This window comes from Fusarium subglutinans (genome assembly GCF_013396075.1).
Source record: "Fusarium subglutinans strain NRRL 66333 chromosome Unknown NRRL66333_c0000153, whole genome shotgun sequence".
Taxonomy (NCBI): domain Eukaryota; kingdom Fungi; phylum Ascomycota; class Sordariomycetes; order Hypocreales; family Nectriaceae; genus Fusarium; species Fusarium subglutinans.
Genome location: NW_023502216.1, coordinates 1 through 12980, shown reverse-complemented (window position 1 = coordinate 12980; position 12980 = coordinate 1). Strand labels below are relative to the sequence as shown.

General features: G+C 47.8%; 4 protein-coding genes across 4 annotated transcripts; 3 read left to right on the top strand and 1 right to left on the bottom strand.

The window, feature by feature from the left end:
* Window positions 1–839: 839 nt before the first annotated feature.
* FSUBG_9671 (fucose-specific lectin) lies at window positions 840–2423 on the top strand (the record flags this gene model as incomplete). The annotated part of the gene is made up of 1 exon (XM_036688209.1): window positions 840–2423. The coding sequence occupies one exon, from the start codon at window positions 840–842 to the stop codon at window positions 2421–2423; it is 1584 nt and encodes a 527-aa protein (XP_036534804.1).
* A 908-nt stretch (window positions 2424–3331) lies between these two features.
* On the top strand, window positions 3332–9028 carry FSUBG_9670 (TPR domain protein; the record flags this gene model as incomplete). The annotated part of the gene is made up of 1 exon (XM_036688208.1): window positions 3332–9028. The coding sequence occupies one exon, from the start codon at window positions 3332–3334 to the stop codon at window positions 9026–9028; it is 5697 nt and encodes a 1898-aa protein (XP_036534803.1).
* Window positions 9029–9736: 708 nt separating this feature from the next.
* On the top strand, window positions 9737–11146 carry FSUBG_9669 (uncharacterized protein; the record flags this gene model as incomplete). Its single annotated transcript, XM_036688206.1, has 2 exons — window positions 9737–9888; window positions 9946–11146. The coding sequence occupies 2 exons, from the start codon at window positions 9737–9739 to the stop codon at window positions 11144–11146; spliced, it is 1353 nt and encodes a 450-aa protein (XP_036534802.1).
* A 91-nt stretch (window positions 11147–11237) lies between these two features.
* FSUBG_9668 (haloacetate dehalogenase H-1) lies at window positions 11238–12167 on the bottom strand (the record flags this gene model as incomplete). Its single annotated transcript, XM_036688205.1, has 1 exon — window positions 11238–12167. One exon carries the CDS (start codon window positions 12165–12167, stop codon window positions 11238–11240), a length of 930 nt encoding a protein of 309 aa, XP_036534801.1.
* Window positions 12168–12980: the final 813 nt, after the last annotated feature.

Genomic DNA, 12980 nt, shown 5'->3' with positions numbered 1-12980 from the left:
TAATCCGTCGCGGTAGGCGATTGATCCGTTCTGAAAATGTAAAAACACGTAGAACATTGGAGATGTAAATATTGCCAACATGAGCCCACCCACTACAGCGGGTTGGGGCAGTGTTGTCGCCCGCATGTACAGGCCTAGGCAGCAAGGCCCAATATTTAATGGACTGGATCTGTATCTCAGCAGTAGCGTCTACGCCTTCATGAACACTGGAGAACATCTCTGCAGCTCGAAGCAAGACTTACCATGATTAGCGATGATGGCCAGCTCTCGTCTAGAGATTATGGCGGCGGTTGAAGGCGCAGCTGAAATTCCGCACCAGCAGATTCTCATTGGTCACGTTCCGCTTTAGTGCGTAATCGGGAGAGTCCCGGTAAGCCATCCATAGAAATTGAGACATCGACAAGAGTCGAGAACTCGATAGTGAGGCTAGCGTTCCAATAGCTATGTGATAATGCAGGAGACGTCGATTCGTGGCTGAAGACACTGAATTATTGAACATGTGAGCGATAGATTATGAAACCACTGGTGAAGCAAGTTTCCGGCCCCGACTCTTGATAAAGTCGGTGTCGCACCCTGCAACATCGAAAGAAATGTAACAACGTGAGCTTCTCAACCAGTGTTCACCATTTATTTGCTACTATCAGCCAAACGGAATCATAAAACATATCGTGGTTTTACTCCATATATCTAAACACAATGCCGAGCCCAGACCTTAACACGGACATCCCAACCCCCACGATTGACTCAGCAACCTACTATGACGTGGGTAGCGAGCAGTTGTATCTCACCATTACCTACCCAGCGGTGCACAATACACGGCAACAGGCCTAAAAGTCAATATGATTACAAGCTCATCTACGACGCCAACCTTTCTTGGTAATGGGCCCGTCGCGTTTGAAGCAACAAATAAGGGAACCTTTATGACGGGACTACCAAAGACTCTGGCGTCTCAGGGGGGACAGATCATCGTGGCTGGTTTCGACCCAGCATTATTTGATACGAGCTCTCCTAGCGATCCCTGGCAGATTCCCACAATCAACACGCCGCCTTTCACTAGCGCCCCAGCCGCCACTTTTACTTCCCTCGGATCCGTCGAAGTGACCTGGACATGGATTGCAGGACTGGATGTAAGCGCGCAAGAAGTCACTCTGACCGTTGCGGGACAAACCCTTCCCCCAGTCAAGGTTGAAAAGCCTAGTGTTACTGCCACTTTCACCATGGCCCAAGCTAACAATCTGTTCACTCCGGGCGCAAGGGTCGCTATCCAATGCACACCCATTACACCCGGTCTATGGGCTACTCCTGTGAATACCACTTTTCACATCCCGACGACCACTCTCATGTCATCATTTTCATTGAATAGTTTACCTCTCGTGGCCCCTGAGTGTACGATGACGAGTCTCCACGTATCAGGAACAAGCAATATGCATGTCTGGTGGACAACCCCCACAGGATCTATTGAGACAGCTCAGTCCGTCTTTACAAGTTCGGAAATGGATCCGCTGCAATTAGCCGGTGCGTCGACCGTTTCTAATACAGGATCTTGCCTTGCTTCCGCGTATGCCAACTCTGCGAACCAACAGTTTTGGTGGATCACGGCAGCTGGGGCTATTGATGGACTAGTCAATACCGGCACAGGATGGGCGCCCCCTGGCACCGGAGCTGGTGAAAGGTTTCCCTTCAACCAGGCTGGGGTAGCTTCAACAGTCAACGGAGGCTCCATGACAAGTGTCTTACTAGAGGGTGATACTGGAATGATCCTTTTCTGGGTCGGTCCAAACGGTGGCATCAGTTGCTGCAGATGGATTAATGGCTCGGGTTGGCAGCCCGTCTCAGAAGCACTTCCCGCTGGGACGGCAAGCCCTTCTGCCCAACTGACTGCGCAGGTCATTGGCAGTACTGCCTACCTCTACTTTGTTACTCCGGAGGGTGGAATTGTCAGTTCCACTTGGTCAGACGCTGGCACTACTAGTTCGGGCGTCATTTCCCAATCCACAGTTGCCCAGTCTGGCAGTGCATCTACAAATGCAACATTGTCTTCGGCCTTGGTAAGCTCACAGGAGATTGCGGTCTTTTGGACGACACCCAAGAATGGCATCCAAATGTTCCTTCAATCTCGCAACATTGAGCGACCTGTTACTGTGGCTCAGTCAGTCCTGGGAGGGACAGGAATTGCGGCTTATTCAATGGGAGCTAGTCAGTGCTCAATTTGGTGGATTGGACAGTCAAATGATCTCAGAAGGTCGAATGTGGACTTCACCAAAATCGTGGCAGCAGTGACGCCCACCTGGCCTGTGTTTGAAGAGGTTGGCCCTGGTTCTTGCCAACAAACTCGATCACTTGTTGTCCAGACAGTATCTGGAACACGTATCGATGTCTTGTATGCAAATACGAAGGGTGTATTGTCAGGATTGGCCTACTAGTCTTGTTACAGGCCTATAGAAGGAGGGCTAGCATACGCTTAGTATTGAACCCAGTTTATTTCATTTCAGAGTTTTGCGCTGTACAGCTAAGCTTATTAGAGTTGCGCATTGACTCTCCTCGATATAGCGAGAAGAGACATGGTGGTATTCGAATTGCCAAGAGTGATTTCCAAGGCATTGTTACCTCATGCTCAAGTGTATAAAGAAAAGATGTCTCCTGAGGTGCAAGAAGACTTTTAACATTAAATTAAGGCACTAAAAATACTTAGTCTAAGATTTTCTAAATTATAAGAAATTATACTAAATTTACCTAAGGCTTTTCGCCCCTAAGGTCAGAGGTTCTAAGTTTTATTGCATCCCCTTGACGCCCAAGTAATCACTGTAGGTTAAGTTGCTTCCCCAACTTCACGCGTCTCTCATCCATTTTTACTGGCAGCGTCTTATCTTAGCGCCTCTACCGCTGATAAGAAATACTATCACAATGCTGGGAAGCAGACTGATCTACCCTACGCCGACTCCATGGCAATCAATTGTCCATTAATAATGTGATTCGCGTCGAATGCTTCGCTAGCTATATATACCCGTAGATGTCTTTGTCGGCTATGGTCGCTGGAACAATTAGACTACAATGTAGCTCTGTCCACGATTTCAGCAACAAGCACGCGTGCGGCTGAGTGGCCTTGGCAGTGGGACACATTATAACCGAATTATCTCTTCACACGATTCATCCCGATTCTTTAACAGCGATACATTTTTACCTTGCAGAGAAAACAAGTTTCCTGTTCATATATCTCCAGTTCTATAACGTCCACCGTATTCTTCTTCATTCAGCCTTGTGCGTTATGCAAAATTACCCCGCATCTTACTCATGTGAGCTACGAATAGGCAACAACGGCGAGATAGCAAACATGGAAGGGATGAAAACGCAGGATAGAGCTCATGATTCATTCTTCAAGTACCTTCCTAGAGTAGAGCTTGCTCCGGATGACACACATAGTCAGGCCGTAGACTGGTTTGACCCTGCCACGACCGACGAGTGGCTGAATGAAGAGATCCAATCACGAAGAGATAATCTCGCCTCGACACCAACACATCTTCATGAGAGAAGAATGTTTTGTGAGCTTTCAAGGCTCACTTTGCAGCACTATCTACGCTTTGGAACAGAAGAGTCCTTGGATGATGCAATCGAGTTGGAACGAAAGGCTCTGGAGTACATCTGCACTGGCTTTCAACATGCAAAGTGTCTGCTAGTCCTGGGAGACATGCTTTGTCTAAGGTTTCGCCGCAAAAAAGCTGTCTGGGACATGGACTATTGCATCAAAGCCGCAAAACAGCAGATCTATCTACCCCCCGCACAGGGACCTCCATACACTAGTGACATGCTCAGCTTTGGTCGTTGGGATGAATCCTTTGAGCAATCAGATCTGGGTTCAGCCTTCACAGACATAGACGAGGGCATCAACAAATCACATGCTGCGTTTGAGCTCATCCCCGATGACTTTCCCCTTCGGGGTGAATGGCTGGACCACTTCGGTTCAATTATTCTTCATCGATATTCACTGAGCAAAGCAATCGAAGACGTTGATAAAGCTATCGAGATCTGCAGAACTGTCTCCAACGATATCAACTTTGGTCCATCAGAAAACCTCATAGAGGCCCTTATTATGCGGATTCCTGCTACCTGGGACCAGTATGATGTACTCGAAGCCATAGACATCTGTGATGAAATGTTGTTAGAGTGTCTAGGCGACAGAAAGAAGACAGTTCTACAGTATCGTGCTGAAGCTTTCTACTGCCTCTACTGTTTAAGTGGAATGATGGAACATATGAACGAGAGCGTCAAGGACTCCAAAAGAGCAATAGATTCGGAACGTGGAGGCCTGGAGTCACTCAGTGTCAGGTGTCACAGGTTTAGGAGTGGTCTGTTGTATCTTCGTTATCAGCAGACTGGTGACATGACCGATCTTGATGACTCGATGGCCTCAGCAGCGACCGTGGCAAAGATACTCTTTACTCCGGGTCCCAAGTCAAAAGCCACGCTGTTCAGCATGCTGGCAAGCGATTGGGTCTACAGAACTGAGGCTACAGCACGTCAAGCACACTTTGCCGAAGCCATCGAGTGGCCTGCATGCATCAAATTATTTGGAACGAGCCGAATGGATTCTCTTCACGAACTATGTCTACGGCAGTATGAACGATACGAAGTAAGGGGAATGGGTGGCGATCTTCAAGACGTTGTGAAAATTATGAGACAAATGGTCGAACTGGTGCCCAGTCAAGCATTGCGGAGCAGTTTGGGCAGCCGACTAATGCAGTTATACTCCGAATTCAGCTTTCTACAGCCCCTACTTTTGCAGGCAAAAGCCATTTTTCGGCAGTTAATTGAGGAGTCAGAAACAGATTCAGAAGACCAGAGGCGGTATTCCTTGCAGCTGGCGCATTGCCTTTGTTTCCAGCACGAGCGAACAGGAGATACTGTCGACCTCGATGAAGCTGTCGCCATTGTGACAAAGATCTTCAGCACGGCGAAAGCAGATGACCCAAACTACGCGCTGGCCTTGAACAATTTCGGCGAAGTGACCTACCAGCAGTGTCGCATCAACAAGACAGAATCCAATGTCGATCACATCATCGACCTGTTACAAAAGATGAGGGAATCCACCATGTCACAATCTCCTACTAAGCCTCTGAGCAAGTTGGTAGAGTGCCTTCTCTGGAAGTACCGCATGACCGGTGAAGTTACGCATATAGACTTGGCAGTTGAGCTGGCAAGACTTGCTGAGAGTTCACTCCCAAACAGATACCCCAATTCCCATTGCATCATTCGTCATAGACTTGCAATAGCCTTGCACGAGCAGTACTTGCGGACGCCGACGCTGTCTGCTCTAGAAGAAGCCGTTGAGCTGGAGAGGCAAGATCTAGAACCTGGCCAGTTCACTCGTTATCTTTCTCATGCTAATCTCACGTCACTGCTCGGTGAGCTATACGTCGCAACGGGCGATCGAGAACACCTCAAAGAGGCGATGGCCATGGAAAGAGAAACGAGGAATGTTGACGGCCGGTCCATCTGGTGCTTCAGAGGGGACCGCGTCTATATTCCGTATATTCTCGACATCGAGAAATCGTACCAGCTTTCTAATAAGCTATATGAACACTTGGAGGCCATTCCATACACTCCGGAGCTTAGGTCACAGTACCTTAGTAGCATGGCATTGATGCTCTTGGGAACGGGCGAGAACGATCTAGCAATGGGATATGCCAGAGAGAGTCTGGGCCTTGTTTCACCAGACAGCCCCGACCTGTCTTGGCAGTTGTGCTGTCTTGTACTCTGCTCAGAGTGCAGTCTTTCAACTTCAAATGACGCCTCCGAGCTAGAAGAGATGGTCACGGCAGCCAGGAAAGCTGTGGAGCTGTCGCTGGAAGACCATCCTGGTAGACCATTCTATCTTTCAGTCCTATGTATGGCCATTCACAGACGATTTACAAAGACGGGAAGATCCTCTGATCTCAATCTGGCGATCGATTGCGGAGTTGAGGCTTACAACCTGACCTTTGGCGAAACACTCCCGGACTGTGCTAATCGGTACCTGGCATCGGACCAGCTATCATTCTGCTTACAGCACAAGTATCTCAGAGAGGGTATTTCGAGCGATCTTGAACAGTCTGAAGAACTTCATCAAGAGGCTCGTAGATGTGGAGAGAAGCTGAAGAGAAACGATGAATATTACAACTGGGTTCAAAGCTCTCCTGATGGGGCTTACATGGTTCATCTTGGCACTAACACGAAAGGCTCTTTCACGCTCATCAACGAAAGACGTGTATGTGCCTTACTCCCAGAAAAGCGGGACTGCCACCCTCGTCTGTTTGCCGTCGCGGAGCAATGTTTCAGATATTACAAAGAGTCAAACGATGAGAACTACCTCTCCCTGGCTTTGGAGGCTGCGAATTCGGCACTCGCCTTTATTCAGGATGGTCATATCACGCATTCCGCACGGCTCCACCTCGTTGCGAGGTGTTACGAAGAGTACTACAAGAGGTCGATAGCCTCCGACTGTGGGGAAGAGGACCAAAAGGATCGCCTTCGTCACCTGGATATGGCCATCTCAAAATTCCGAGAAATGATCAGTCACCTCTCTTCGGAAGATCCTCTGCGCCCTGATGTTCTCGGTCGTCTCGGCAATTTATATTCCGACAAGCTTTTCTACAACTACAAACTCGATGATCTGAAGATGGCATTGGAAGTACACCAGGAATGTCTTCATCTGGCAGGAGAGAGTCAGATTGAGTGTGCAAAATGGTTACGTCATCTTGGGTGCTCTAAGCTTGTCTCCTACAGAGTATTTAGGGACGAGGGTGATTTACAAGAATCCATCAAGCTACTCGAGCAAGCGAAAGAACAACATCTCAATGACAAGGAACTTGTTCCAGGGCTAGCCAGTGCCTACCGTTTCAAGTTCATGATTACTAGGAACGACGTCAAAGACATTGACGCTGCGATCGAGCTATATCTCAAATCCCCTCTACCGGAGTATATCACCCTTCCTTGGCTCGGCAGTGCTTATCTAATCCGATTTGAGCTGACAAAGGCGCCGGAGGACATGAAGGTTGCAATATCCAATTCGGAGAAGGCTCTCCAGCTAGCTCGAACGGAGCTGGAAGTCTCAGATGTCGTCCAGGTGCTACAAAGTTTGGCAAACTGCTATCTCGCGAAGCATCATAACGGTGGTACCCTCGACGATATCAATGAAGCCATTCGCTACGCACAGGATGCTGTGGATGTTGAGGCACAGGAGGCCTTCCAAGTGGTCGATATCGCAGGCCTACTGGGACTGTGCTACACGACCAAGTACAAGGTTACGAAATGTCAGGACGATCTTCTCAAGGCCATCGATGCCGATGAGAGCGACTTTTGGGTCTTCATGCCAGCTGCAAACATATCCGACAGTTTAGTCCTTGCGCAGCGATTGATGGAATCGTACAAAACTCTCGAGAACTGGGAGAAGGGCTTGAAGATTGCGGAGTACGCGCTCGAACTTATCCCTGCCTACACACCCCGTTATCTACGATGGTCAGAAGCCCAATCTCTTCTTTCAAGAATCAGTGGCCTTGCATCTTTCGCCGCCGCCTTTTCGCTCCAAGCCGGCAAAGCTGAGGGTGCTAGTCTGGCTCTATTAGAAAGAGGTCGTGGAGTCGCCGCGGACCTTTTATATGATCTTCGTCTTGATTTTGACAGTCGGAAATTTGCGGACTTGAAGCCGGCGTATAAGGAGACGCTTCTGAGCAGTATAGGGCGACTTGAGAATCCTGTACAGCTACCAGGTCTTTCTTCCGATGAGCTGACGTCAGGCACAGCGGAACTTACTAGGAGGTTAGAAGCGAGCAAAATTGTCGACGACTTCATGGACAACTTCAGCACCCGTTTAAAACCAGACAACACAGGCTTCACAGGGTTCACGAGGAACGGCCCAATGGTGATTATTAATGTCAGCTTTCGTTGTGATGCTTTCATTATTAAACACGTCGTTGAGGCCATGCCCCTGCCTGACTTATCTGTAGAAGAGCTGGAACGGAGACTCCGCGACGGAAACTTGGGAAGTCTAAACACCATGGAATGGCTTTGGGATACTATCATGGGACCTATTCTTGAACATCTGGGTTACACGGAGATGCCTTCTAGTGAATGGCCCCAGATATGCTGGATACCTACGGGAGCATTAAGTCGCTTTCCACTGCACGCAGCTGGCTATCACCAAAAGAAAAATGGCCACACCGTCATAGACAGAGTCATGTCGTCTTATAGCTCATCGCTGAACGCCATTTTAGAGGGAGCGGCGAAGGATAAGCGAAGCTCTTCTGCCAAGGCGATTTTGGTCGCTATGCAGAGAACGCCCGGTAGTTCCAGCCTACCTCATGCCCCCAAAGAGGTCTCGATTGTACGAAAGATGTGCGAGTCAATGGAGCTCCGTACCGTGGAGCCAAAACGAGAAACTCAGGACGTACTGGCGGAGTTGAAGGACTGTGACATCTTCCACTTTGCTGGTCACGGCGAGACTGACGACACAAACCCACTGAAGAGTCAACTACGTCTTGAAGACTGGCAAACACAGTCTTTGGCAGTATCTGACCTATTGAATCTCAAGCTGCGCGACAATCCACCGTTCCTGGCATATCTCTCAGCTTGCGGGACAAGCCAGATCAAAGATAAACGCCTTTTGGATGAGAGCCTGCATTTGATTAGCGCATGCCGACTAGCTGGCTTTCGGCACGTGGTCGGAACGCTCTGGGAGGTCGGCGATGAGGCTTGCGTTGATGTTGCGGAGACAGTCTATCAAGAGCTGAAAGATTCTGGCATGGAGGATGGATCTGTGTGTCGAGGGCTGCATAAAGCTGTTCGGAAGATACGTGATAATTGGGTGACTGATGCGAATATGCGGGCGGTTAAAAGGGATGTTGATGCATCGATTGTCAACGTCAAAGATCGTGAGAATGCATTCAAAGATGGGTTGAGTGACGGGAGATCGGCAAGGGATATTGTGCCGTTGGACGAGGATGAGAATGAGAGGCCTGCTCCTTGGGTCGCTTACGTGTATCACGGAAGTAGATAATCATTAAAGCGACGGTTACTAGAGGTATTTGTCTGTCTTTTCTACATAGACCTCAGGGTGTAAGAAGACTTCTGACATTAAACTAAGGTGTTAAAAATACTTAGTCTAAGGTCCTCTAAATTACACTAAATTACACTAAATCATATTAAGTTTACCTAAGGCTTTTCGACGCCTAGGATAGAGGTCCTGAGCTTTATTTCATCCCCTTGAAAGAATATTGTATTTCAATTGCAGAGTCGGAATTAAAACATCATTATCCATCTCGACCAAAAGGGCCATCGACCCCTCTATAAGCCACAAGGGACTTGCATTCCTAGCACGACCAATTAGCGTGTATCTATACTCTCAGGGTCAAAGGCGGCTGCAAGGGGTCGCAGATCACAAGCGATACCGTTTCTCAAGGGGTAAATTGACTGTTTCAGGCGAATACTGGTGGCGCATTTCTCATGTCTCCCTCGGCCAGTATAATTATCAATCCAAAGACACAGCTTCCCTTTCGTAGTAGAATTATTGGGTTATCGGTCTAGTGGCGTTGGTGGCTGGAAATACTGGTTCAGCCCTGCTTATCCCCATTCCAATACCCGGCTCTAAAAAGAAGGTTGTTTCGTCCCTTGCGTTGATCATTCGGCTATTTGAACTGATGCCCTGTCCTTATAATCTTGAGGCTTGTCCGCCTTTTCCTCTCGTAAGAGCACATTATCCGTTAAAATGGCGGTGGCTACTGCGGGTCCAGCATACAAGCTGTGGTTTCTGTCGACAGGCATTGTCTTTCTCTTTTTCCTTCTTTTTGCATTTTACACCGACTCAATCAAGTCGCCTTTGGACTACGCCCATGCGAAAGCCGCAGAGTTTTGCAGCGAGTAAGTGCAAACTTATACAAATGGCACCAGATGTTATTAACCACTCGTGACCAACAGTTCGGCTCCACAAACTACAGCAGAGGCCGATCCCAAAGACGGAAAGTTCGGTAACTGCAAAGACCCCTATCGCCGTCCGGGCTATCTCTATGTACCAGCAGAAACAGAGAGATACAGAGAGACGCGATGGATGCCATTCACAGACAAGTTTCTCAACTCTGAGGATCCCGAAACTGCAGAGTATCCTCACACGGGAGGAGACCTCATCTTCAACGATACAGACGTCCCGCGGACATTCTTTACAGGATCGGATATACCTATAGAATGGATGAAGCTGGCAGTAAAGGAGAATAAGCGTCGAAAGGAAGCCATGGCGCATATCACCAACGCAACATCAGAAGATTATCACAGGATGAGAAACGATGCTGAGTTCGGCTGGCTCTGGGGCCGTCGAGTCGTATCATTCGGCGACTCTATCGACAGGCGAGCAGCCAGGTATGTCTGCCATGAGTTCGGCCACGACATGGAATTCCCCAAGCTTCACGAGATAGAGCAGTGGCCCATGGGTGTCTGCCACATCCCCGCATTCAACCTGACATTCACTGCCTTCCACTCCGCAGGCGGTTTTACCTACAGGCCCGAATGGTTTTGGTACAAGCAGATGCGCATCATCCCATTTGAGAGACGCTGGGAAGAGCTTTGGCAACCACATGAGCGAGATATCCGTGGCCCCAATGGCAGGCCCGATCTGATACTCTGGCAGAATGGGCTCTGGGACCAGAGAGGCTTCCAAGTCGGCGGACAAAAGCTCCACGAAGGACAGAACGTCACCCTGAACGGGAGACACAGGAAAATGGTCTGGGACGAACTGCATTTCTTCTTAGCTCGTACGAAGAAGTATGCAGAGATGCTCATCAGAGAATTTCCAGACACGCCTATGATGTGGCGAAGTCTAACGTATCACCAAAAGACTGGCTCAGGAGATATCATGGTAGTTGAGATGGACCGTCTTGGACGCGCTTTGGCAGAGCAGTATGGACATGAGGTCTTTGAATGGGGTCGTATCGTTAGTCTAATGGGGAGCTGGTATGAAGATGGTACACACCCGGGTGAGGGCGCGTTGACTTGGTTATGGGGAAACATGATTCTAGAATATCTCGCAAGATCAGCGAAGTCGAAACTTGGAGGCGATTATAGGTTTCCGTATTTTGACGGATGGGAGCGGTGCCACGAGGAACTCGTTGGGTGGGGAGGCCGATAGAAGAGGTTCGACACTTGAATAGAGTTCATTCCTTTGCGTTCTTAATTCATCATTAAATCAAGAAGGAAGGATAAGATACAAAGTTCGTTGGCTAGTCTTGTAGAAGGAATGGTATCAGTGCTTCCGCTAGACCTTCTGGATCCTCTTCAGGAATAAAGTGTCCGCACTCCAACGCTCTACCACGCACATTCTGAGCATACTTCTGCCAGATTTCAAGGGGACCTTCTGACTTGTTTTGCAAAGACTCGGCAGATACACCCGCGTCGCCCCAGATCGCCAGCATGGGAGCCTGTATCTTATTTCCCTCCTCAAGATCTTTTTCGTCGTAGGCCTTGTCCAGGAACGCTCCAGGTCTGTAGTCCTCACAGGTACTATGGATATTTTCTTTGCTGCAATACGCCTTTCTGTACTCGTCCAATGCCCTCTCGTCAAAGTCCTCAAGTGTCTTTTTCTTCGTCCAACTTGCTAGGGTATGTTCCAAGTAGTGCTTGCCATTATCCGCGCCCTGAATCATTGTTTCGGGAAATGGGTCTGGCTGAGCGAGAAATAGCCAGTGGTAGGCTTTCAACCCAGCCGTCACATTCCCAAAGCCTTGAAACATGGCTGCAGTTGGGATAATGTCGATTACAACAAGTTTTGAAACTGCCTCGGGATGATCAAACGCGAGGCGGTACGCCACTCTGGCACCGCGATCGTGTCCAACTAGGAGGAACTTGTCGTATCCTAGCTGGGACATGACGGAGATGCAATCGTTGGCCATCAGCCGTTTGGAATAGCCGGATCCGTTGGTGCTGGGAACGATAGCTGACAGGCCATATCCACGTAGATCTAAAAGGATAATACTGAAGTGAGGGAGTAGAAAGGGTACGATACGGTGATACTCGACGTGTGTCTGAGGAAAACCATGGAGGAGGAGAAGAGGGGGTTTTGCTGAGTCGATCTTGGCGCGGACAAAAATGGAAACACCATCCGAGGTCTCAATAAATTGGCTAGTAAAGCCTGGCAATAGATCGTGAGCCATTGCTGATTGAGACGATTCTTCGATATGCTGTATTTAAAAAAATGGTAGGATTGATGGGAATGGTTCAACTATCAATTGATCATGAGTTCATGATCTATGTGCGTACGCTATTTGGGTATACCCGAGGCCCTCGGTGGTATCGGTGTGTCCAGATTGGGTCAAACTTCCGTGTTAGTGGAAATCCTGGATAAGACGGTTAACTGCAAGGTCCAAAATTCAAGTTTAAAAAAGAGGTATGCCATTATCTTGGTCTCTATAATCACTACAATCCAATGAAAGAAGGAGGGATGTGTATTCTCTCCGCTAGAACTATATTTAATCTCTCCAGAATTAAAGAGGCAGTATGCAATACTTGTTTGTTTTATGAATCCAGAGCCTTATTGATATGGGTAATAAACTTCCAGTCATGCTCGTAGTGACCACTTCCACTTAAGGCCGTCTGATTATCGAGCATATCATGACAGATATGTAAATAAAGCAATGATTCTTTCCAGAGTTTAACCTTATACATGTTAAGAGGAGGATGTGCTTGGTTCTCTTCTTCCTTATCTAAGCTTCTACTATTATAGTATAGCTTATATATTTCTTATAAAGACTATTATAAGTCCTCTACCTAGTATACAAATAAAGTTATTAGTAGTTAAAAAAAGCTTTAGCCCTTAGTATATAAAAGTAAAGAATATTTTTTTTTTTTTTAAGTTTATAAGTTAGCCTTAAAAGGTATATCTAAATATCTTTAAAATCTAATATAATTTAAATATTAATTATCTTTTAAAAAGCAAAGCTTTATTAAGTTAATATTATTAAGTTAGT